At 38.2% G+C, this 26,098-nt stretch overlaps 2 protein-coding genes across 8 annotated transcripts; one reads left to right on the top strand and one right to left on the bottom strand.

Moving 5' to 3' along the window:
- The first annotated feature begins 1,020 nt into the window (after positions 1–1,020).
- On the top strand, positions 1,021–1,831 carry LOC121984725. Its single transcript, XM_042537833.1, has one exon. It carries the CDS (start codon positions 1,229–1,231, stop codon positions 1,667–1,669), a length of 441 nt encoding a protein of 146 aa, XP_042393767.1. The 5' UTR covers positions 1,021–1,228; the 3' UTR covers positions 1,670–1,831.
- LOC121984724 (long chain acyl-CoA synthetase 6, peroxisomal-like) lies at positions 1,806–24,299 on the bottom strand. Of its 7 annotated transcripts, none has more exons than XM_042537832.1 (23): positions 24,016–24,299; positions 23,651–23,711; positions 23,465–23,573; positions 23,178–23,249; positions 23,008–23,089; positions 22,748–22,853; positions 22,593–22,669; positions 22,349–22,393; positions 22,184–22,270; positions 21,632–21,721; positions 21,458–21,537; positions 21,265–21,358; positions 4,956–5,044; positions 4,791–4,879; positions 4,259–4,388; positions 3,890–4,008; positions 3,477–3,600; positions 3,298–3,384; positions 2,678–2,781; positions 2,506–2,591; positions 2,299–2,385; positions 2,132–2,218; positions 1,806–2,057 (listed from the first exon to the last, which is right to left on the bottom strand). In XM_042537832.1, the coding sequence occupies exons 5-23, from the start codon at positions 23,077–23,079 to the stop codon at positions 1,989–1,991; spliced, it is 1,722 nt and encodes a 573-aa protein (XP_042393766.1). In that variant the 5' UTR covers positions 23,080–23,089; positions 23,178–23,249; positions 23,465–23,573; positions 23,651–23,711; positions 24,016–24,299; the 3' UTR covers positions 1,806–1,988. The 7 variants fall into 7 exon arrangements, 6 of the variants coding, with proteins under 6 accessions (XP_042393766.1, XP_042393760.1, XP_042393761.1 ...); XM_042537826.1 differs by having other exon boundaries at positions 23,496–23,573; XM_042537827.1 differs by having other exon boundaries at positions 23,496–23,540.
- Positions 24,300–26,098: the final 1,799 nt, after the last annotated feature.

The following is a 26,098-nucleotide window of genomic DNA, read 5'->3' as shown; positions in this document are numbered from 1 at the left end:
ATCTTTATGCACAATTTACTCCTGAGACTATAAATTTAGAATACTAATTAGTAAACTTACAAATAAACTAAGAACAAGCAATTAATTAGTAATCATGAGTTCATAACAACTACGAGCTCTAGTCAATCGTAAGCCAACAATCATTGCAAGCTCAAGGTCAAGCGATGAAGTTGAGAGCTTGTTGCCAAGGAGAGATACATATAATGATTGTTCGGGGCTCTAGTCCAATCCTACTTAAAATATTTAAGGTTTAATCATTGTAGTTCTTTAATAGTACAATTAAATAAATATAATTACCTATATAAATTTTATTTAGCCCACTAAACTTTTAATTTCTGGATGCATCCCTACTTGCTACTAAGCTGTTATTGTAAATTTGTGATCAAGTCACAAGCTTGGCAAAAAATATGCTTAAGAGACAGTGACTTGAGAGTAAAAGGAAGGAAACATTCATTTTTTACATGAATTTCCTTTGATTTTTTTTGGTGGATTAAAATCTAGTCCAAATCAAGATGTGGGTGAATTACAAATCCATCCTTCCCTTAATCTTTTTAGATATTATAAACAAATGAATCCTCCCAAGTAATTCTATCTCTCCACCCATCTCTAAATTTATCATTCTTACTAAATCATGTGATACATCTAATTGCTTAACTAAGAAGTTAAAAATAAAATAAAATTAATTAAAGATTACTCACATATAAAACAAATATATATTTTGGACACAATAAAAAATCATTGAACCAATCACAATAAATATAGATAGATAGATAGATATCTTCACAGGGTACGTAAAACATCCACCACAAGAATCACACCAACCTCTCTGTAGCCATCATACCTAATTTCAATAGTTTGCACTTCATGATAAATATTGCTTGCTTTATGTTTCCCCAACTTTTCCTCACTTTTGATTTGTTTTTTTCTTGGCTTTTCTTAGTGGTTAACCCACCTATTCCTCTTTATTTTCCCCTTTTGCCTCCACCTGTTCTTCCCCATAATTGAAGAAGCTAAGTGCTGAAAAAAAAAGCTAAAATGAAACCTCTTCTGTATCATTATAAATAGCCTCCAAAACCATCATGAGAAGGTCCATGCAAAATCACAATCTAAGCATTTGCATGCTCTAAGATCCATTGAAGTTTACATAAATTTTGTCTCTCCTTTTTTGTTGTGATCTCGTAGTGCTTCTCTGTGTTTTTCTAGTTTATGTAAGGCATACCTGGAGAAGATGAAGAACAAGGCTGCCATTTTCTTCAGGAAAATAGCAACTGCACTCATGGCAATCATGAGAAGCAAGTCCATGAAGAGCAGCAAGCTCATCATGTTCAGACTGCTGCGAAACAAGAAGGTCCTGATGAGTGCACTGTTCAACAAGTTGCAATCAGTAATAGGTGATCAACAAGTTTTGCTTATGGATGATGTAGCAAAAGAGGAAGTGTCAGTGCTGGATTTCGTCGAAGACGATGATGATTATCCAGACCTGAGGCACTCTTTGTTTGAACTGAATGATGATACTGGAGGGTCAGTGACGGATTGGGTCAGAAACGGCAGAGAAGATGATGAGTCAGAGGTCAATCTTGAGGATGAGATTGACCAAGTGGCTGACATGTTTATCAGGAGGTTTCACAGGCAGATGAGGTTGGAGGAGGAGTCCATCAGCTGGTACTAATCAAGAAGGTTTTCATAAATAACTGAGCTAGTTGGATTGATCAGAAGAAAAAACAGTTTATCTTCTGCTTGTGGTTTTGGTTTTTGTTGGTAGCTCTTAGAGATTTGATGTGTGTATACACTTTGCAAGAAAGAAATCTTCTAAATCTGAATGTTTTTATAACAAGTTGAAATTTAACTATAATATCATATTTGAACAGGAGACAAGATTTTACTTGCGTTTACACTGTCAGAAAAACTAAGTAGCCACACAACAGAAGGCCCTTTAGATTTTCTCGAATAAATATAGCTTATTGGAATGCACTTAGAAACTACCTATGTCACAAAGGATCGGCATACATGTCGGAAATCGCCTTTGTGAAATAAGCCTTTGCCTGAGGTCTCTTGATCTACAGAGACCAGTATGTGTCATTAAGGATACTCTTGTTAATCAACTAGCATGCAAAGAAGATCAACACCTAACCTTGAATGTTGGAGTAAGGAGCCCATTTTCCAGAGTAAATGGTTCTAAAACTAATGTGACAGCTTTCACAAATTCAAAACCTCTCAACTGGTGAAACATAGTAATTTGTGAGCAGATTATTAAGATCTTCAGATATATATTGTTAATAGGCAAAAAGAAATTGTTGCCTGAGCTTGTTTTCCTATTGCATCCATCTCAGCAAGGACTGCAGCTTTCGTCCTCTGATCATTGCAGAGTTTTCCCAAATCTTCATACTGAAAAGAAAGAAGAGAAAGTAAACTGACGACCTAAATTCTAAATAATTATTAGTTTTCATTGAGAAGCATAACTTTGAAAGTTAATTTTAACAAACAATTTGTTTAGCAGCCATGCACCTTTATTCTCTCAGATTCAGCCCATGTTTTTAATACGTCTTGATCGACTGATATTACAGCAACTAAGGAGTCCTTTAAGCTATCGCCTGTAGGTAACAAGACCTACTGTAAGGTAACAGAAAGGAACGTGTAAACCCAAAGTTAATGATAGGTTAATACTCGAGAAAATTACCATAAACAAAGCACTGAGAGACGAATTTACAATTGGCGTAGACATTCTCTATCTTCTCGGGAGCAACGTACTCTCCTTGGGCCAATTTGAAGATGTTCTTTTTCCTGTTGTATCCACATCATATACTGATATTGAAGATGTAAAATCAATATTAATTAAGAAGTTATTTAAACACGGGTGACACAAACATAAACATGCTTCCTGTAATAAGATAATAGCACCGTGTGATATGTGGTTTAATGCTAGCACTGTCCTTGTTCAGCCTTTGCATGAAGGATCATGCCTCCAGCAACAAAATGTACTGGTGAAGTGATCCTTCCAAACTAAAACCATTGCACTGTAGATATCAAAAACTCAGACGGCAGCTATTCAACCTGCGATCATCTGTCTGAAGTTGAATGTGTCCAAAATTAGCATCATTGTATCCTATTATTTACTTGTTGGTGACCTTAATCCCACTACAACAGCCCTCTGCTTGAAGATTTCTTTAGATATCTTAAGATTCTTGAAGTAGGATTTCAGGCATTGATTGACACACTTGAACTAACTATCAAACAATTTCTAAAAGGTGGCACCATATAGGGCGGTTGCTTAATCATCAAACAATTTCTTTAAGTTACCTGTCTATTATTTTCAAGCGTCCTCCAGGTAACCACAAGCCAATGTCTCCAGTATGCAGCCATCCATCATCGTCAATTACTTCTTTCCTGCTTAATTAATTGACTTTTAATGTAATTTAGATCTGACATCAGTTCTATGAAAGTAAAGAAGAAAAAAAGATAGAAGCTGATCAAATTACGTTTGCACATCATCTTTGTAATACCCTCGAAAGACGATAGGACCCCTTACACAAATTTCTCCACGAGGATAAGGTTTATCATCAGATGTGTAACTCATTTCAGGAACATCTGCGAGCTTGATCTCTGGAGAAGACCACCAAAACAAGAAAGAGCCAAAAGAACAATACTCAATGTTTCAAAACTAAAGAAAAACACCAAAGTTAATTTACTGATGCAGAGTTTGAGCCTGCTATGATCAACTGACAACCAAAAAATATTTGAGAAAGAGACAATCTAAGCTGACATGAGTGCTGGAAACTCTCAAATTAACATCAAAGAACTCGAATATGGGAAATTAAGAATAATTATGACAAATGATGCCATTGTCTCGTAACTTAACCAGATTTGCAAAAACATTAGAGGGAGGGCTTACCACAAGCAGGGCTTGGGGATCCAACATGGCCAGTTAACGTGTCACCCTCGTCCATTACGCTTATGACACAAGATGTTTCTGTCATTCCATAACCTTCAATAACTTGACCACCAAAGCATCTGAAAGATTACTTAATCATTTTGGTGAATAACTACTGATAAGTTTAGACAGAAAAGTGTAGGTTGGACTCCTACTTATCTAGTCATATTAGACCGCACAGTCTACTCTAGCCTGCCCACTCACACATACTGAGAATGTTTTTCGATACAGAAGAACAGACTTAAGGTTTCAGGAAAGGGTAAACAATCAACTCGCAACAAGCAAATTTAGCAGCTTGTGAAAAATGCATTTTCTGAATTTGGAACTTACACTCTCAGGAAGTCCATGACATCTCTTGACAATGGAGATGCACCTGAAGTCATAAACCGCACCCTTCCACCAAGTCTTTCTCTTATTTTGTTAAATACTAATCTATCCCACATTGGAGATGGCTTCTTTCCTGGAGTAGAACACTAATATCACTAGTTCATTCTTAGAAAACAAAGATGAAGATCAATAATTACATGTTCAAAAAAAATGAAAAAACAAAAAAAAAGGGATTGTGATGCATGAGATGGTGAACCAAATTAAGGTCTTCCATAACCAAAAAAACATAAAAAAAGAAAACCAAATCACTAGTATTTTCAATATTTCCATTGCTTTAAGGTAGTTTGCGAAGGGTCATGTTGTATCATTCATTGGGTCAGCAATTTTAAGCATAGTTTGTTAAGAATATTTTAACAAATGAATTTATCTATTGTATTAATGTTTGACATATTCGATTACTAGCAGAATTTGTTCAAGTATCGTCAAGAAAATGATTCAGCTTGTACATGTTATCTAAATCAGACCACAAAGTTACCATTTGTTATTGCATCCATAGTGCTACTGTATGCAGCATTAAACAGCCGCTCTCTCAAGCCACCTGATGCCTTCACGGCATTTGTGATTCTGCAAGGAAAGATCAGCTGAAGCAGTCAAGAATGGCGTTTGGCAACTACTTATGTCGACGAAGAAAATGACATACCCATCGCATATTCTGTTGTATAGACGAGGTACACTACAAAATATTGTGGGTCTTAGAGCTGCCATATCATCCATCAACTTCATAATATCCTGCAAAAATAAAACCCAAGAGTCAAGATCTCTAAACTTCACAATATTGTGAGTCTTAGAGCTGCCATAGCATCTATCATATCTTCTATTGTATTCACATATGCTAGCTTTACTACAACAACAACCAAGCCTATCCCTCTAGGCAGGTTTGGCTATATGGATCCTTCTATGCCATTATACTCTATCCCCTATTGGATTAAACCAAATTCAAGAATCAAATTACAAATTGATTTCAAATGTCTCTTCTACTTCTATAAGAAGCAAAGTCCAATGTCATCTCAAGTACCTCTTCATGGATTCATAATCTTATTAGTTAATGAATTTAATGTTTTTAATGCCTTTTTGATCTTCATGTCATCCAAAAATGTATAAATAAGGATGAAGTGTTAAGTTTTTTATGATAGTGGCAGCAAAAAGAAATCCACTACAAAGAAATCCAATTTGCTTCATAATCTTCTCCTTTTTCCTGAAATTCCTTGCTTCAGTTCCTTGCCCTTCTTTTTCTTCATTCAATCTGGTATAAGAGCCTTGGTTCTGAAACTGAGGTACTTTACAACTCTGGACTTCAACATGTGCTAAACTCCATCTTTTGGTTGCTTCTAGTTTAACTATTGAAGCAAACAAAATGGACAACAATATTGTTTCCCTTATACCTCGGTTCAATGGTGAAAATTTTGAAAGTTGGAGTACTCTTATGAAACTATTTTCTTAAATCTCAAGACTTATGGAGTGTTGTTGAAGGAGTAAATCTACCAGAGATGAAGGCCATTTGACTGAAGCACAAAAAAATATTCTAAAGAACAAGAAACGAAAGGATAGAAAGGCTCTTTTTCAAATTTATCAAGCACTTGAAGTTCCAGTTTATGAAAGAATATCAAAAGCAACCAATGCTCAAAGAGCATGGGAGATTCTACAAACGACTTATTCCGGCCAAGATCAAGTAAAAAGGTTCACTTACAATCTCTAAGAGCAAAATTTGAGAAGCTAGAGATGAAAGACAATGAAAAAGTCTTAGAATACTTCACATGAACCAGTTCTATTATAAATCAAATGGTATCAAATGGAGAAATCATTGAGACCCAAAGGGTGGTGGAGAAAATTTTGCAAAGCCTACCAAGCAAATTTGATCATGTGGTAGTCACTCTAGAATAATCACAAGATCTTCCATTAATGTCCATAGAAAGCTTGCAGGGAAGATTGGAAGCTCATGAGATTAGAATCCTTCAACAAAGTCCTCTTATTTCTTCTCAAAATCAAGCTTTGAAATCCCAGTTCACATCCATAGGAGGTCGTGGCTCTTATCATGGACGGAAGAGGTCGGAATCAGGGAAGAGATGGAAGACATTCTCACCAATATTCACAAGAACAGTGGAACAAAGAGTCTAAAAAGGAGGAGATACAATTTTCGTACAACTATCAAGAGAAAGAGGATGTGATAATTACAAAGTACGAAACCTTATATTGAATATCATTATTGTCCTAAGCCAAGACACAAAATAAATGATTGTTGGGAAAAATATCCGTAGAAAAAACGTATAGTTGACTTAGTACATGAAAATGAAGTTCAAAATTTGGAAACTTTATTAATTGCTTGTGATGGAAATGTTAAGAATATTTGGTATCTGGATAGCGGTGCAAGTCGGCATATGACCGGAAAAACAAGCTTATTTTCAACTATTGTCGAAGCTAACTATGGGTAGGTAACTATTGGAGATGCTAAATCCTACAAAATTGAAGGAGTAGGAGAAATCAATTTCAAGACAAAGTCTGGAAAAGTTGAAAAGATGTTTGAGATATTCTATGTTCCTGGTTTACGAAGTAATCTCCTTAGTGTTGGCCATCTTTTAAAAAAAAGTTTTGATATTCGCTTTGCTGGTAAATTTTGCACCATGAAGAAGAAAAATTAAGATGTTGCAAAGATTGGTTTGGGTTCAAATAATTTGTTTCCTCTCAAACTTGATATTATAAATGTTACCTTCTATCTTACAGCTAATGAAGAAATTTTTAAGTTATTGCATGACAAATTTGGGCACCTAAATTTTCAGAGCTTGAAAGAATTATCAAGCAAAAATATTGTTCAAGGACTACCGAAAATTGATAGTATAAATGAAGAATCTCAGCTTGGAAAAACAACACCAAGAGTCATTCCTATCTAAATCTAAGTAGGAACGACATTCACCATTGGAATTTGTCCACACTAATATGTGTGGACCCATGCGAGTACCATCTCTTGGAGGTAACTCGTACTTGTTATTATTTATTGATGATTACACCAGAAAAACTTGGATATATTTGGTTAGAAAAATTGGAAGCTCTCTCTCGCTTTAAAGTTTTCAAAACCCCAAGTAGAAAAATTTTGTGGTTGTCAAATAAAAAATTTGAGACGTGATTGCGGAGATGAATTTTTATCTTCTTTATTTAAAGAATTTTGTCAAAACCATGGCATTAGACATGAATTGTCAACTTGTTATTCGCCACAACAAAATGGTATCGTAGTGCAAAAAAATAAGACAATCATGGATATGGTCAGATGTATGTTGAAGAAGAATAATATGCTAGTTGAATTCTAGGCTGAAGCAGCATCATGTGTCGTCTATCTAATCAACAAATCACCTAAAGAAGGTTACAGAATTATACTCCAAATGAGGCCTAGTATGGAAAGAAACCAAATGTTCATCATTTAAAAACTTTTGGTTGCCTTGCATATGCCCATATTCCAGATTCTTTCAAAACTAAACTTGATGACAAGTATGAAAAGTGCATCTTCATTGGTTATAGTGAAAAGAGCAAAGCTTACAAACTTTATAATCCAAAAACAAAAAGGATTGTGATTAGCAGGGATGTCTATTTAGATGAAAAGGCTATTTATATTTTTTTTCAAAATTGACAGGTTTATCAAATTGGTAATTTCTTGACTTTGATGAGAACTCTCCTTTAAACCTGATAATCCTGAAAGTAGTAAATCTCCATTATCGTCATTGCAAAGAAAAACAAGGAGTCTAAGTGACATTTATAATGAGACTGAAGAGGTAAATATGACAAATCAAGTCTTTTTTGCATTCTTTGCAGGAGAAGATCCAATCACATGTGAAGAAGCATCAAAAGAGAAAAAATGGGTCCATACCATGAATGAAGAAATAAACTCTATCGAGAAGAATGGTACATGGGAGCTCACTACTTTATGATCACACAAAACTCCAATTGGAGTGAAACGAGTCTTCAAGACCAAAACCAATCTAGATGGCTCCATCAATAGATATAAAGCAAGATTGGTTGCAAAGGGATACAAGCAGGAAGAAGGTGAAGATTTTAATGAGATATTTTCTCTTGTTTCAGACTTGATACAGTTCAATTAATTATTGCTCTTGCTACTCAAAATGATTGGAAATTATTTCAAATAAACGTCAAATCAGCCTTTTTAAATGGTTTTCTTCAAGAAGAAATTTATATCGAATAGCCACTTAGTTTTGTGAAAATAGGTGATAAGGACAAAGTATATAAGCTCAGAAAGGCTCTCTATGGTTTGAAGCAATCACCTTGTGCATAGTATGACCGAATGAATGATTATTTTATTAAATATAATTTTCAAAGATGTACTTTTGAGCATACACTTTATATCAAACAAAATTCTGAAAGTGGTTTTATGCTTATGAGTCTTTATGTTGACGACCTTATTTTCACAAGAAATAATATGGAGATATTGGTAGAATTTAAGAACTCTATGATGAGTGAGTTCAAAATGACAGATTTGAGTGAGTTGCATCATTTTTTCGGCATTAATATTCAACAATCAAGAAAAGAAATTTTTATCTCACAAGAATATTATGTAACTCAAATTCTTAAAAAGTTCAAGATGGAACATGCAAACCAATCTCAACTCCTTGCATCACAAGTTTGAAACTAAGTAAGATTGGTGAAGGAAAGATGGTGAATCCAACTATGTTTCATAGCTTGGTTGGGAGCCTGATGTATCTTACTGCCACTAGACCTATCATGTTCACAGTAAGTTTGATTAGCAAATTTATGGAAAAACCTTATTCGAATCATTGGGAAGCTACAAAATGGTTCTTTGATATATGAAAAGAACCATTGATTATGGCATTTTCTACAAAGCACATGTGCCCATCAAACTTGTTGGTTATACAGATAACAATCTTAGAGAAAGTATTGATGATTCTCGAAGTACCTCTGGCTATATTTTCAACCTTGGAAGTGGGACAATCTCTTGGTGTTCAAAGAAGCAACCAATTGTCGCACTTTCAACTTCCGAAGTAGAATATATAGCAGCTTCTTCAGTAGGATGTCAAACTTTATGGTTAAGAGTTCTTGAAAATGTAAAATGCAAGCAAAAAGATCCAACAATATTATATTGTGATAATAGTTTCACAATTGCTATCTCAAAGGACCCAGTACTACATGGAAGAACAAAGCACATCGGCTTGCAATTTCATTTCCTAAGAGAACTTGTTAATGAAGGTGAAATCAACCTAGAGTATTGTCCTAGCAATGAACAACTTGTTAATATTTTTACAAAGCCGCTTGGAGGATCTATATTTTCAAGGAATCTTACAGCTCTAGGAGTAAGAAGCATATTTTGTTTACGGGAGGCATTGTTGGATTAAACCGAATTCAAGAATCAAATTACAAATTAATTTCAAATGTCTCTTCTACTTCTACAAGAAGCAAAGTCCAATTTCATCTCAAGTACCTCTTTATGGATTCATGAATCTTATTAGTTAATGAATCTAATGTCTTGTTGATTTTTATGTCATCCAGAAATGTATAAATAAGGATGAAGTGTTAAGTTTTTTTATGATAGTGATAGCAAAAAGAAAACCAATTTGCTTCATAATCTTCTTTTTCCTTAAATTACTTGCTTCAGTTCCTTGACCTTCTTTTTCTTCCTTCATTTCCTACTATATCATCATTTATATTTAAATAAATTTTATTTTATTTTATTGTTGTTAACCAAGTCTTTTTTTATCTTCCTCATTTCATATGGACATTTGTCATAGTTTCAAATCGCCTAACGGGAGCATTTATTAGTCGTCTAAATATACTATCTTAAAAGTGTCTCCTAGAGTTTTCCATCAATAGGTGCAACCCCAACTTTCTCTCTAATATTTTCATTTATTATCCTGTCTATCCTCGTGTGTCCACACATCTACCTTAACATTCTCATATCTACAACTCTCATCATCTACTCATGTACTCGCGTCATAGCACAACATTCAGCTCCATATAATATAACAGCTCTAACCTCCATATTGTAAAACCTTTTTTTATGTCTTAGAGGTACTTTACTATCACAAAGAACATCTGTCGCTCTCCAACACTTCAACCATCCCGTTTATATTCTATGTAAAAGATCTCTCTCAATCCCTTCATCCTTTTGCAAAAATGATCATAAATACTTAAAACTCTCAGCTATAGACAATTCGTCATCTCCTATTTTAAAAACTATCTCATTATGTCTAATATTGTTAAACTTAAATTTCATGTAAAATACCGGAAAATAGGCGAATTTTAATAAGGGAATTTTCTGGAATTTTCTGGAATTTTTGGAAATTTTTCGGGAATTTTTCAGAGCTCGTACGGATAAGTTCACGGGGATAAAAATGGGACCGGGAAAAAGTCTGTTTATGCTACCCATGTAAGGAAAAGTTTATTTTCTTTTTTCTTTTCCTAATTCTTTTTCTTTTTCTTATTTTTCGTTTTTTTCCCGTGTCCTCACCCAAATCTCGCCGAGTCTTTTTCTTCCCCGCGCCTTCTCCCCCTCACGGCGAATTTGCCCTAACCGCAACCGCAAGAAGGCGGTTTCCTCACTTCCTTGTCGTGCCCTAGCCGTGCGCCACCGACGCCTCCTTCTCACTGCCGCGCCTCCGACAGTCGTTCGTCCCCGCCGTACACCGCGATCTCGACGCCACTGTGCGCCCCTCAACGCCGGCGTCTCCTCGCTGGCACTCAGGCACAACCGAGCAGAGGTCTTCCTCTACCCGACGCCGACATCTCTCCTTTTCCTCCCGAGCCGAACACCGACGCCTCTGCCTTAGCCATCTCGCGCCGCCACCACAGCTGGTCACCGCGACTCCTCTTGTGGGCTCGTGACACAGCCGACTCCCTGCTGCCGGTGCCCTATTTTGGGTTCACAGTCAGCCGAGCTCTCCTCACAGCAGTGCCGCAGACCTCCATCTCGTGTGCCCTAGGTTTGGATTGTGCCGCCGCTGAGTTTGCTTCGCCGACGCTGTGCCCTAACATTTTCGCTCTGTACCCTAGCTTTGATTGGAATTGGGTTGTTTTTGGTTGATTTTGGATTTTTTTATTTTTCTTGATTTGTGGTCAGTGAAGTAATCAGCAAGGAGTTTGGGTTTGTGGATGATTTTGGGTTCCGGCAGCTATCCCATTTAGCAGCCTACTTAATTGTCAACAGCAACACACTGCGACCGGGAATCAAGAAACTACACGATGTGAATTGAGGTAAGGTTTAGGGTTTTGATCTTGTGGTAGATTATTGCTAGTGTGTTAGTAATAATTATTGATTTAGGTTTAGAAGTTGTATAACGGTGTAGTTGGGGTTAATGAAACTAACCCTAACTGGTCAGTGGATTAGAAATTAGTTTAGCTATTTGTTTATAATTAAATTAGCTAAACTGTGCGATTTAACACAGGACTTTGACCTGATAGGATTAGACCTTTATTTCGGAGGCGGGTACTTTTGACCTATTGTCTTTGATATGCTTAGTAATGAAAATAATATGTTGCATTAATTGTGTTTCCTATTTGTTTCGGTTAATCACTGCCCAACACATGTTACCTGTTTGATTGATTGTTTGATTTCATTTCGTATTGATCTTGTACCGATCTATCATGCTCATGGGTAGTGATATAACCATGTTTTACCATGTCAGGACCTAGGTTTGATACCTTATTTGATCAGTATACCTTGATATGATTTATTCACTATGGTGCCCATTGTTATATGTCCAGAGGTTGGTTTAGTATATTACCATGCTTAGTGACATGCACCATTTGCATGTTGTGCGATAGATTGCTCCATTATTGTTGAGCACTTTGCAGTTTCATCACATTGCTCCGTTGTGGCTTCATGGGTAGCGTGACACGGTAGTAATGACGTCGGTTTGACTCTTCGGTGCTCCGTTGATCCGCTCGGGGTAGTGTGTGTGACGTGTAGCGTTAGAGATTCCTCCGTCGTGTGTCTTAGGGAAATGAGGCGTTCGCTCCCCATTTATGATTTGGGGTAGAAGTGCGTATGTACTCAGCATCTCGTCCACTCGATCACTCGTGAGTAGTGTTGCAGAGTGCACGGTCGTCATCACCCTACCCACTGGTCCCACTTTTGTTGTGAGTTGGTTGACTGGCGTCAGGGGTGACCTAGACGCGTCGTATCATGATGCATTTATTGTTGTGATTGTGATTGATGCATTTATATGCTGCGTATTGTTTGGATACTATGTTTGGCATCTGAGTTCTATACCACTCGGATGTTTGTCCTTATACTCGAGTCTGGTTAGTCTGATTCCTCCTGTCTTCTTGGTTACATTTACCTTTATTTTTATCAGGAAACTGATTAGTGCTAGGTCTTATTTCTTTACTTTGCGTATCAATTGTACTGTGAGTGTTGGACTCACCCGCCTCCATTATCGTTATTTTCGGGTTGATCTTTGTCGGGAGGGAGTTCGATCGCTAGTCCCACGACGTAGTCTAGATCTCTGGACCTCGATGGTTTATATATCGTTTAGTTTTGTTTTGCATTTATTGATTATGTGTGGACTTGGTTTGTTTGGATACTTGGTTGTTGTATGGATTTTGTGATGATGATGGATTTTTATTCGATGTGTTTTTTTACTACGTGCCTGCCTGACGGAAGAGGTAGGAGATCGGTTTTGAGCTTCTGAGTGTAGTTGAGTAGGGTGGTTTTGAGTCGAGTATTACTACTTTGTTTGATTATATATAGCTGCGTGGTGATGTTTTATTTTGTTGTTATTATTCCAGCTGTGTGGCTGAGGTATTTATGAGATGTAGAAAAGTTTCAGATTGTCCGTACCGTGGAGATCTTTCGAAATTTTCTCGGACGGGGACTCCTGGGCGTGACAATTTAGTGGTATCGAGCCAGTTTACGATCTTTTGTTTCGTATTTTGGATGTTTGGGATAATCTGATACCAATTTATTTACTTGTATCCTTATACTGGCGTTACTTGTTGGATTTTTGTATTTTGGATTTTTGGGATTTATCTGATACCAATTTATTTGGTATCGAGCGGGTTATGATACCGCTTTTGGGGGTTTCGGAGATTTATCGGATACCTGTTGTTGGTATTCCGGATATTTGGGTTAGCCAAGTTTGCAAGTCAAACGGGCATTTTCGATTTTCGATATGGTGATGTTTGAATTTCGTTTGGATTTATTTGGATTTTCGCGATTTTCTTATTCGGAAATTGGACAACGATGGAACATCTCCAGACGGCATATAGGTATGATGTTTATTTTATGATAGTTATGACATGTATTAGTACTTTATCTTTAGTACCTGTCTGGTTGCTGTAACCCATATTACATGTGATGGGATAATCATTGAGCATGGTTGACCTTATTAGAGATCAAGGATTATAGTCTCTGGTGATTTTTCATATTATACCATCAGTAGTTTTAACTTCTGTTGCTACTAGAAGGGATGGAGGCACATACCAGCCTCTGCTATTGTTAGCTGGCTAATGGATGATACCTACATATTCCTGTTGACTTAGCCAGTAGAGTTTTTATACTCATATCTTTTGGATATTAAGGTACCCGATACGATGAAAAATTGATCATTGGGGAGTTAGCAAGTTTGATCATTGTTGAGAATGGTTTGAGGTTGAGGGATATTGTGAGATCAGATATTGTGATATATTGATTTCTAATGGTTTGTGAGAGTAAATGTTATGTGGTTGTCTGATGATCTATTACTGGATATTTGTTTTGATGGTGACATAGTGAGTGTCAACTATTTTGATGATCTATTATTTGGGGTTGTCGTTGATGGTGACATAGTGAGTGTCATGTATGAGGTTCACAGGTTTGATTGGTGATCAGATTATAAATCGGGTGCTAGAGAGTTTACGGTTTGGTGTGCCTATGAATTTTAATAAATCTGATTAGTTGTGGTTAGATAACAGGATGATAAAATTGTTATTTGTTTCCTTTGATATTGGACTATGTGGATAAATAATGAATTGACCCATGAACTGATTTAGTTATTGGACAATTTATTTAGGGTCAAGTTGTTATTTGCTCTGGTGTCTATAAGGGTGGATTCCTTCGGATAGTTCTGTATGGAGTATGGATAAATGAATTGGTAGGATTTTTGTTGTGCTGCCTTTGGTTGTCATAGTTGAAAATTTTTCTGGGTCGGCTGAGTGGATACATGTATGGAACATGATATCTGGTTGATTATGATTGGATTGGTTGTGAAAAAAAAAAAAATTGATCATATAACTCTATATGAAAGATTAGTAATGGTTTCAGATATTGAGGATATAAATTTGATTGAAGTGTTAAATGTAATCAATTTTTCGTCAATGTCAAGGTTGGATGAAAATGGTTGAGTATTATGTTGGATTTGGATAACATAGAAGGTAAAATATGGAATGTCAGGTTGATTGGATTAAATATGCTGATTAGGTGTATCTATGTGGTGTATACTTGTTCAGTTATGATTTTTGTGGGTGTCTAGTAGATTATACCTTAGTGGTTAGGTATTCATGTCTGGTTGTATTGGAGGTATTTGTCAGTTAAAAACTATGTTGTGGAATGTGCACATATGTTTGAGTGTTTTATTGGATGTATCTTATCGATTTAATCTAAGTTGTGATATGTGCAGATGTATTCGGTGTAATATTTGAGGTATCTTATTGATTATATTTGATTTGTGGATGCGCTTGTGTCTATTAGGTTTTGTTGGAAGTATTACGTTGATTATACTCTTGGTATAGGTATATATATGTGTGAGGTTATTTGAGGTGTATTGTTGATTATACCTATGTTGATATATGCACACGGGTTTGATAGGTATTGTTGGAGGTATCACACTGATTTATACCTGTGATATGAGTGTGTTTGGTGTGTACAAATTGGAGGATTATGTCGATCATACATATGTTGTGTGTGCAGGTGTACCAGGTGTATGGTGGGTAGCATCATGATGATTCTACCTATGTTGAATGTAGAATGCTGAGTGTCTACATTATGTTATTGGTTGTATAACCCTGTCAACTAATTCTCCTATTAGTGGGTGACCAATCCACTAGGATGATGATAGAGTTGACTATGGATTTGATTTGTTTACTAGGTTGTTTATACCTTTGGCTGCCCACAGTGATATGTGGTTGAGTGATCTCGTGCAGCCTCTAATTGGATAGTTAGGTGCCTTGGACACTTATGGATCGTTTGTGGTGGAGCGGAGTTCCCACATATACATATTTTGGATTGCTTGTAGCGGAACATTGCTCCCATATCTATTGCAGATACATGTTATAGACTATTTGTAGTGGAGTGTTACTCCTACATATTGAGGATTTCATATGTGGTATTTTCTGTGATGGAGCGTTGCTCTCACACTGGAGGATCTATGCTTAGATGATTTATATCGTTGATGATCATATTTCAGACTTATTGTTAAGGATCTTATGGTTAGAAATGTCTGTGATATGGACATTATGTGTCATGATTTTACCATTAGGGTTTGGGAAGCCTTAGAGGTTTCCAGAGACTTGATGATTTTGGTATTTCCAGGATGTTTGGATCGGTTTCCATTGTTTTTGTTGACGGTGTTGTGATCTATTTCGGATCCACGGTGAGTTACGCACTTCATCTTTGTATAGTTCTAGAGATGCTTCGATGGAAACGTCTAGTTGTGAAGATCAGTAGTGCGTATTTTAGTTGTCTTCTGTGAGATGTTTGAGACACACGGGCATCAGTAGGAGTATACCGTGGTTCCACAGGAGATTGAGGTTGTTACCGTTGGGAGTAGACGGAGTCTATAGAAGAGGCTCGCAACTTTCTCTGTTTGGCTCGATATTCCTGAGATACGTTGAGGGTTTCTCACGGATTGCTATGTTACTTACACGCCTGACCAGGAAAGGCGTGAAGTTCACTTGGACTGAGGATGGCAAGACCAGCTTCTAGGAGCTGAAGCGGAGACTAGTGTTGGTTCCGATTTTGAATTTTTACCTTCTGGAGAGGACGGATATGTCCTCTACACCGACGCATCTATTCAGGGTTTGAGCGCTGTTCTGATGCAGCACGATAGAGTAGTCTCCTATGCTTCTCGTCGGTTGAAAGAGCAGGAGAAGAACTGCCCTGTACATGATCTGGGCAAGTCGCCATTATTTTTGCCATGAAGATTTGGCGACATCGTTAGTACGACATTACATTTGAATTCTCATTGACCATAAGAGTCTCAAGTATCTGGTCACTCGGAAGGAACTCAATCTCCGAGAGAGGAGATGGATGGAGTTCTCGAAGGATTACGATTGTTTCATTAGCTACCACTTTGGGAAAGCTAATATGGTTGCCGATGCACTCAACAGGAAGTCAAGAGGGATTTTAGCTTGCCACCGCGTTGTGGTAACAGACTGGATTTAGGAATTCTCCGAAATGAGTCTTGAGGAGCAGTGATGGACAGAGCAGGGTATTCTGGTTACCATGGTTGCTCAGTCGTCGATCAGGACGAGGATCCGAGAGCCCTAGGCTGCTGATCAGTATTTGCAGTTTATTTGCAGTCAGATAGCTTCCGGGTAGCAGACCGAGTTCACACGAGACGAGGAGGGTGTTATACACTTCCGGGGCAGATTATGCGTACTTCAGTCTCATCCGGTCTTATAGGAGTTACTTCCGGAGGCTCATCGCTCATGATTTGCTGTCCACCCAGGCGGTACCCGTGTGTACCAAGATTTGAGGTGTTTCTATTGGTGGAACGACATGAAGGAAGACATCGCGGATTTTGTAGCTAGATGTCTTGTCTGTCAACAAGTGAAGGCCGAGCACCAGAGACCTGCTGGCTTACTTTAGCAGATTCCTATTCCTGGGTGGAAATGAGAACTCATTACTATGGACTTTGTGGTAGGTTTGTCGAGGACACGACGAGACCATGACGCGATTTGGGTAATCGTTGATCGATTAACCAAATCCGCGTACTCGTTAGCGATTCGGAGAACTGATCCCCTGGATCGATTGGCAGATCTGTATTGCCGGGAGATCATCAGGCTACATGGTGTTCCGTTGAGTATCATTTCGGATAGAGATCCACGGTTTACGTCTCGTTTCTGGCAGAGTCTGCAGCAGGCCTTGGGCACACAGCTCCGTTTCAGTACAGCTTTCCATCCACAGACAGATGGACAGTCAGAGCGGACCATTCAGACGTTAGAGGACCTGCTGAGGTCATGTGTTATGGATTTCGGAGGCAGTTGGGAGGATCATCTGCCGTTGGTAGAGTTTGCCTACAACAATAGCTTTCATTCGGCTATCCAGATGGCACCGTTTGAGGCGTTGTATGGTAGACCTTGTCGGACACCCGTCCTTTGGGATGAGGTTGGAGAGGCCCAGCTGTTGGGACCTCATAGAGTTCAGCAGGATGCAGAGTTGGTCCGTACAATCAGACGGAGGATGTCAGAGGCGCAGAACCGCCAGAAGAGTTACGCTGATCGGAGACGTAGACCACTAGAGTTCTCTGTTGGTGACCATGTATTTCTGCGAGTTTCACTCACGAAATGGGTGAAGAGATTTGACCTCAGAGGTAAGCTAGCTCCGCGGTACATTGGTCCTTTCGAGATCTTGGAGAGGATCGGAGCAGTAGCTTACCGACCCACCGTCCGCCGGCGTTCACGATGTATTCCACGATCTTTGCGGAGATACGTGCAGGCCCGACGCATGTGTTGGCGGATATCGATTCGATTCGGCTGACATTACATGAGGAGGTTCCAGTCGATTCTCGACCAGAAAGAGCGTCAGTTGCGGAACAAAACTATCCGGCTGGTTAAAGTCGGATGGCAGCATCATTCGGACGAGGAGGCTACTTGGGAGCTCGAGGACACTATCCGAGCTCGATATCCCCATCTTTTCACTGGAGGTATGTGATTTAGTTTACCGTTCAGCATTTATACTTTATATCTGTTGTTGGTACTTGCTGATGGTAGATAACGAAATTTGGGAACCAAATTTTTAATTAGTGGGGGAGAATGTAAAATATCGGAAAATAGGCGAATATTAATAAGGGAATTTTCTGGAATTTTTGGAAATTTTTCGGGAATTTTTCAGAGCTCGTACGGATAAGTTCACGGGGATAAAAACGGGACCGGGAAAAAGCCTGTTTATGCTACCCATTTAAGTAAAGAAAAGTTTATTTTCTTTTTTCTTTTCCTAATTCTTTTTCTTTTTCTTATTTTTCGTTTTTTTCCCGTGTCCTCACCCAAATCTCGCCGAGTCTTCTTCTTCCCCGCGCCTTCTCCCCCTCACGGCGAATTTGCCCTAACCGCAACCGCAAGGAGGCGGTTTCCTCACTTCCTTGCCGTGCGCCGCCGACGCCTCCTTCTCACTGCCGCGCCTCCGACAGTCGTTCGTCCCCGCCGTACACCGCGATCTCGACGCCACTGTGCGCCCCTCAACGCCGGCGTCTCCTCGCTGGCACTCAGGCACAGCCGAGCAGAGGTCTTCCTCTACCCGACGCCGACATCTCTCCTTTTCCTCCCGAGCCGAACACCGACGCCTCTGCCTTAGCCATCTTGCGCCGCCACCACAGCCGGTCACCGCGACTCTTGTGGGCTCGTGACACAGCCGACTCCCTGCTGCCGGTGCCCTATTTTGGGTTCACAGTCAGCCGAGCTCTCCTCACAGCAGTGCCGCAGACCTCCATCTCGTGTGCCCTAGGTTTGGATTGTGCCGCCGCTGAGTTTGCTTCGCCGACGCTGTGCCCTAACATTTTCACCGGCCACAGGTTCGATCCATCACAGATTGTAGGCTCTGTACCCTAGCTTTGATTGGAATTGGGTTGTTTTTGGTTGATTTTGGATTTTTTTTATTTTTCTTGATTTGTGGTCAGTGAAGTAATCAGTAAGGAGTTTGGGTTTGTGGATGATTTTGGGTTCCGGCAACTATCCCATTTAGCAGCCTACTTAATTGTCAACAGCAACACACTGCGACCGGGAATCAAGAAACTACAGGCTGTGAATTGAGGTAAGGTTTAGGGTTTTGATCTTGTGGTAGATTATTGCTAGTGTGTTAGTAATAATTATTGATTTAGGTTTAGAAGTTGTATAACGGTGTAGTTGGGGTTAATGAAACTAACCCTAACTGGTCAGTGGATTAGAAATTAGTTTAGCTATTTGTTTATAATTAAATTTGATACCGCAGGACTTTGACGCGAAACGAGTATCTCGGAGTCGGTATTGGACCTTTCTTTTATCGGAGGCGGGTACTTTTGACTTATTGTCTTTGATATGCTTAGTAATGAAATAATATGTTGCATTAATTGTGTTTCCTATTTGTTTCGGTTAATCACTGCCCAACACATGTTACCTGTTTGATTGATTGTTTGATTTCATTTCGTATTGATCTTGTACCGATCTATCATGCTCATGGGTAGTGATATAACCATGTTTTACCATGTCAGGACCTAGGTTTGATACCTTATTTGATCAGTATACCTTGATATGATTTATTCACTATGGTGCCCATTGTTATATGTCCAGAGGTTGGTTTAGTATATTACCATGCTTAGTGACATGCACCATTTGCATGATCGCATGCTGTGCGATAGATTGCTCCATTATTGTTGAGCACTTTGTCAGTTTTCATCACTGTTCGGTGCTCCGTTGTGACGCTCATGGGTAGCGTGACACGGTGTAATAGCATCGGTTTGACTCTTCGGTGCTCCGTTGATCCGCTCGGGGGTAGTGTGGCAGCGTGTAGCGTTAGAGATTCCTCCCGTCATGGTGTCTGGGAAATGAGAGCATTCGCTCCCCATTTATGATTTGGGGTAGATGCGTATGTACTCCGACGATCCGTCCTCGATCACTCATCGGGAGTAGTGTTGCGAGTGCAGGTCGTCGCGTACCCACTTGGTCCCACTTTTGTTGTGAGTTGGTTGTCCGTCGAGGTGACCATGACATTGGCATCATATGCATGATGCATTTATTGTTTGTGATTGTGATTGCTGCAGTTATATGCTGCATATTGTTTGGATACCTATGTTTGACATGCATACAGGATTCCTATACCACTCAGACTGTTTGTCCTTATACTCAGATCCTGGTTAGTACAGATTCACTCCTGTCTTCTTCGGTTGCATTTACCTTTATTTTTATCAGGAGACTGTACGCATGATTAGTGCTAGGTGCTATTTCTTTACTTTACATATCAATTGTACCTGCTGAGTGCTGGACTCACCCCGCCTCCATTGTCGTTATTTTCAGGTTGATGCTGTCAGGAGGGAGTTCCAGTCGCTAGTCCCCACAGCACGTAGTGCTAGATCTCTGCAGACCTCGATGGTTTATATATCGTTTAGTTTTGTTTTGCATTTATTGATTATGTGTGGACTTGGTTTGTTTGGATACTTGGTTGTTGTATGGATTTTTGTGATGATGATGGATTTTTATTCGATGTGTTTTTTTTACTACGTGCCTGCCTGGACAGCAGAAGAGGTGAGTTCGTCGGTTTTGAGCTTTACGAGAGTAGTTGAGTAGGGTGGTTTTTGAGTCAGAGTATTACTACTTTGTTTGATTATATATAACTGCGTGGTGATGTTTTATTTTGTTGTTATTATTCCAGCCGTCTGTGGCTGAGGTATTTGTGAGATGTAGAAAAGTTTCAGATTATCCACCGTACAGGGGAGATGTTGCCGAAATTTTCTCGGACAGGGACTTCTCTGGGGCGTGACATTTCATATATTCTATTTTTACTTTACTAAACTTAAAATCTTTCACTTCTAGCGTTTCCCACCAAGATTCAAGTTTAGCATTTAACCCCGCCATAGTCGGTCTCAATCCCTATTAAGAAAGAGTGAGGGTTGCACGTTAGGTTGCAGCCATCGTGGACTTTCAAATAAATGTTCAATGAATGGATCCATCAAACTATTGATGCTAACTTTGCAATGACTTTTTTTTTCTTAACATTTTAATCTTTTTCAATAAAAGGTCAACCAATCTACCTAATATGAAATGCATACCCCTTGGTAGAAACCAACAGCTACTCCAAAGTGTGCCATAACAATTTGGTTTGCTCGCTCGTAGATGTGAGCTAAAGGAAGGTAAGATATAAAGCTGTGACATAAAAAAGAAAGGAAGTAAAGACCTCATCATAAACAAGAAGATGCAATGAATGAGAAATATAGATAGCAAAAGTCCATAGGAAGCACCCACACATCTGAAGGGTAGAATTTGACACTAAAGCTAGAACCGGCAACATTAGCAATCAGGTTTGCATGAGTAAGAACAGCTCCCTGAAGAACAAAAATCCTCCAAATACAGTATCAAAAGCACATAAACCTAATCAAATTGAACAGCTTTCGAAGCTAAATTTGTTGGGCTAAGTACCTTTGGTGTACCAGTAGTACCACTTGTGTAGCAGATTGTTGCAATATCTTCAGGCTCCGAAGGGCAAAAAGGTAGAAGATTAGCATGCCCCTATGCAACAAAAACCTCAGATTTAGTAACAGCAACTGAGTGAGGTCAAGCCTAAATCAAAATCTTGTAGTACTGAGCAGTTCAGACACAGACATGCACAGTTCAAGCAGTTCAACTGTATGTATTGTGGATTGAAGGTGTATACCATTAAAGTTATTGGTTGAATGGGTCCAACACAGAAGAGAACCATTATACCTATAAGTATAAAACTTTAACATAACACTCCATATGGCATTAAACCTTTGAACTCATTGAAACCGTTAACTCTAATAGCCATATATAACTCTCCTTGATCCCTTCATCTTCAATGTTTTTTCATCTTCATATGTGAAATATACCAAATTATTCATTCAAGAATCTACTATAATATTGTATTCCCTCAATCACATTCTCATTCCCCTCTTCCATTTCATACAAAAAAAAAATCAAATAGTCAAGAAACAGCGGCTGACGAAAGCATACCTGACTATGCAGCTTTGAGTAGGTGATAATCTCCACTTCACTTTTAGAGGAGACAGATGATACACTCTCATCAAACCAATCTACTAACTACATCAGTAAATAAAATATGATAATTTGCCAGAACGTTCAATTCAGGTTTAATAGCCAAAATATCACTCATCTTACCACTATTAAACGTACAGATGGAATTTGAGATGTGAAACTTAGCAACTGCGGACCATATTAAAGGAACTTCAGAAAGAGGAATAAAGAAGGGTATAAAAGAATCTTCAAACTATGACATGCCCAACTCTAAGAAGAATATAGCACTTTAACATGTCAGTATTTTATTTTATTTTATTAAAACAAAAAAAAAAAAAAATTGGAACTAAGAAGTTAGTAAGTCTGGAAAGTCAAGAGACAAACTTACAGAGGTTAGTGTTTGCATCGCGCAAAAGATAACCTGCACATTTGCATGGTTCACAATATACTGCACCGCATCTGGTCCTGTAAAAGTTCCATTCCTCCAATCATGAAGAGAGGAAAAAAACAGTACAAGGAACTCAACAACTAGATGAGACAAACCTAAAGTATCATAAAGCGGAACAGATATGTAAGAATATGCAGAGCAAGCATGATCAACAATTATCCACTCAGGACTGTTTATGAAAAACAACCCAATACTTGCACCCTGTTACAAAGAAAAGGGAGAAATAATGAAAATAGGATACCAAAAAACAAGGCAGTTTCTGATAATTTGATGTCTAGATAATAGACACTTTAATTCCTGAAATGAATGAACTGCTAAATAGGAGTTATGAACAATTTGAGTAAAATTGGCTCACTTTTGGTATCCCATGATATGCAAGTCCAGACCCAATTGCTGATCTTGATACACCCGCTTCACTATATGTCATCCATTTGTACCTTCAAAGGTGAAAGAAGCTGGAAACTATAGAGCCAAACATTTGCAGAGGACCAGAAGATAAACACATAGGAAGTAGAAAAGTCTTACTGTCCAACTGTACCATCAGAACGGATCCTACTTCCCAAATACTTGTAATCTCCATAAGTTTCAACAGCAAATCTAATCCACATCCAACCAAAACAATATATATATATATATTCAAAATATTACTTCAAATTCAGATGTTTATATGTTTCAGCAAAGAATAAAAATCTCCAAACCAACGTAAGTATCAAAGAACAGAGAAACCAGAAAATTAAATCCTCATGTTTGTGATGGCAATTGAATTTGGACTCTTTAAACACTTCATTTTGTAATGTAGGAGTTCATCTTACTAGAACAACCAAGAAGGTAGAGGATACTGACTGAAAATTATCATGTAAAGTTGCAATATCAGGATGCTCTGGAAACCTAGTAATTAGTTTCAAAGGTGAGCGTGCAGATCTGGGGGAAAAAAAACATTCAATATATTGTGTGATTAGCATATTGGAGAATGCCAGAGGAATGGGTGATAGGAATACCTGTATACATTCCAACTTCCATTTTGCAACTTCTCAGGTAGAATGACACTGTAGCCCTGCTCTGCAGGATGTAATAAAACAAAATAGAATCTCTAGTGGGCACGAAAAAGAAAAACACAGAGAAAGCATGACATTTCGTGGAGAACCACCTAAAAGAAAACCTTGTTCACCACGAATAAAATCAGTATCACATATTAGGAACAAAGCTGATTCAGAAGAAGTAAGAGTTATTATATGATCAAGAGCTTATCTTCTTCAAGGAATAGGATCAATTCCTAATAAGCCTAAGAAAGGAAGGAAGGTGGCCTAATGGTCAGTTTACTCCAGACGGATAGAGAGAAAAATAAAAGAAAAGGAGAACTCACCTTGGACGAACTCGGCGGCCGTACCGTTGGGGCGGAGCCAAGAAGAAGAGCTCGTCGGATGACGGCCGTCGACTAGGTGCTGGGCTATTGCCTGTAGTCGGCGGTGGGCTGCCGTCTCCATCAGCTGCCGGCCGTCCACGAATCGCTCAATGGAAGAGAAGGAATGCGTCCGTGACGGCAGGGCTTATGCATCGAGATTATTTTATACACGTCACCGTCGTCGGTCGTCCCGTCCGAGGAGATCCAATTAATTTAGCTGAGGACTTGCCTTCGTTCTTGGTGTGAGCTTGGACTGCATCGTCGTCATCATCTTGGCGCAAAAAAACAAATTAAAAAATAATTAAAAAATTAAAAATAATTTTTTTTTAAAAAAAAGGATAATTCTAGCAATTGAGTCCTACTCAAATTAAAATTTAAATAACTCCGTCTAAACTTGAATTTAAATAACAATTTAATTCTGCTCAAATCGAATTTCGAATAACTCAAACGAAACTTTTAAATTCAAATTTCATTTGAGAACAAACTTAAACTAAAATTATTTGTATTTTTAAACTTAAGTCAAAATTATCTAAAAAATTATTATTATTATTATATATATATATATATATATATATATATATATATATATATATATATATATATATTAATCCAGAGCCAACTATTCTGAGAGGTGTACGGTTCGTCCCTAATTAAATCCAGACACACGAGCGGCTTCTGATGTGACAACTTAACATCACCAGTAATTCAAGTAACGCAAGTATATAATATACTCTGTGAGAGAATCAAGCACTTGTATTAGTTAATCGTCATGTCTCTTACTTGTTGTCTCTAATATGCATGAAACACAAGATAAAATATGTAAACAACTCATAGTGATCTCCCAAGTTGATATTTATCTTTTCTTGATATCGGAAGCACGATCACGGATGAAACCGAAAAGTCCTTTAGGTTTCACGAGCCAAATCCCTTTCCAGAAGACGTTCTCCTTTGCCTGAGATCACCTTCAATCCCTCTCGTTTTTCCTCCTCTTCTGGATCTTCATGGCTTGGACGCACTTATATATAAGATGACTGAGGAAGACGAAGGGGAAGGGATGCCCCTTCGTCTCCTTGATGTTGCGACAATGAGAGAGATGAAGGGGAAGCAGTGCCCCTTCGTCTCCTTGATGTTGCAACAATGAGAGAGATGAAGGGGAAGCAGTGCCCCTTCGTCTCCTCAACGTCCAACATCTTCCACTCGTCCAAGTCAATCCATAAAAATTATATAATCACAAAAACCATGTAAGTCACATAAACTATGACATGATCATGTCACAAAGACCAAAACAAAATATTAGTTAGTCACAAAGACTAATAAGTCATATAGACTTTATGATGATCATGTCACAAAGACCAGAGCATCAATTAATTAGTCACAAAAATCAAATAAAAACATTCATTCCTTACATTAGGGAAAATGGTTCATACGACATCAAGCACACTGAGCATTCATTGCTAAGAAGATTGTTACACCTTACATAGCTGCTCTATAGAACAAATCAGAGACATCAAAAATTATATTTACCCCAGATTATATTATTTATATCAATATGAACATTTATGATCCCTCATAATGACTATTATATCAATAGGATGTTCAACATCTCCAATCAATACAATTATTTACAATTACATTTTATGTGCTGAACTAAAAATATAACTAGTACCAATGAATAAATGTCATAGATGTAAATCAATATTAATCTTCCTTTTTAGCTAGAATTTATTCATTCTAATCAGTCACTTTCCTAGTTATGCTCCATAGACCGAATCACCCATAGCCAATATGAAACATGCTAAAGTAGCAGACACTGATCAGAACTTCGAGTAGACAGCTAAATAGTCACTTAGGGTAAGATTGAGATTAGCGTATAATCTCAAGGGTCTCACATAGTAGAAAAGCAGGGATCCATTCTCCTACTATCATTCTTGTCGCCATAGCACATGTGGTATGAATCACATGCTACGATGTTATTCTATTTACTAAAAAGAGTACATGTTTTTCTCAAAATTTAACATCGTACATATTTCGATCTAGACATACC

The sequence above is a fragment of the Zingiber officinale genome, chromosome 5B (genome assembly GCF_018446385.1).
Source record: "Zingiber officinale cultivar Zhangliang chromosome 5B, Zo_v1.1, whole genome shotgun sequence".
NCBI lineage: Eukaryota > Viridiplantae > Streptophyta > Magnoliopsida > Zingiberales > Zingiberaceae > Zingiber > Zingiber officinale.
This window is presented reverse-complemented; position numbering and strand designations above follow the sequence as displayed.

Bases quoted from the DNA above. Each gene is read 5' to 3' on its own strand.
- LOC121984725 (XM_042537833.1), top strand. From the start codon at position 1,229: ATGAAGAACAAGGCTGCCATTTTCTTCAGGAAAATAGCAACTGCACTC.
- LOC121984724 (XM_042537826.1), bottom strand. From the start codon at position 24,136: ATGGAGACGGCAGCCCACCGCCGACTACAGGCAATAGCCCAGCACCTA. The intron at 23,574-23,650 runs GTATTCCTATCA...TTTTTCCCCCAG, and splicing joins GGAAGTTGGAATGTATACAG to ATCTGCACGCTCACCTTTGA. The intron at 22,394-22,592 runs GTAAGTTTGTCT...TATGGTCCGCAG, and splicing joins CGATGCAAACACTAACCTCT to TTGCTAAGTTTCACATCTCA.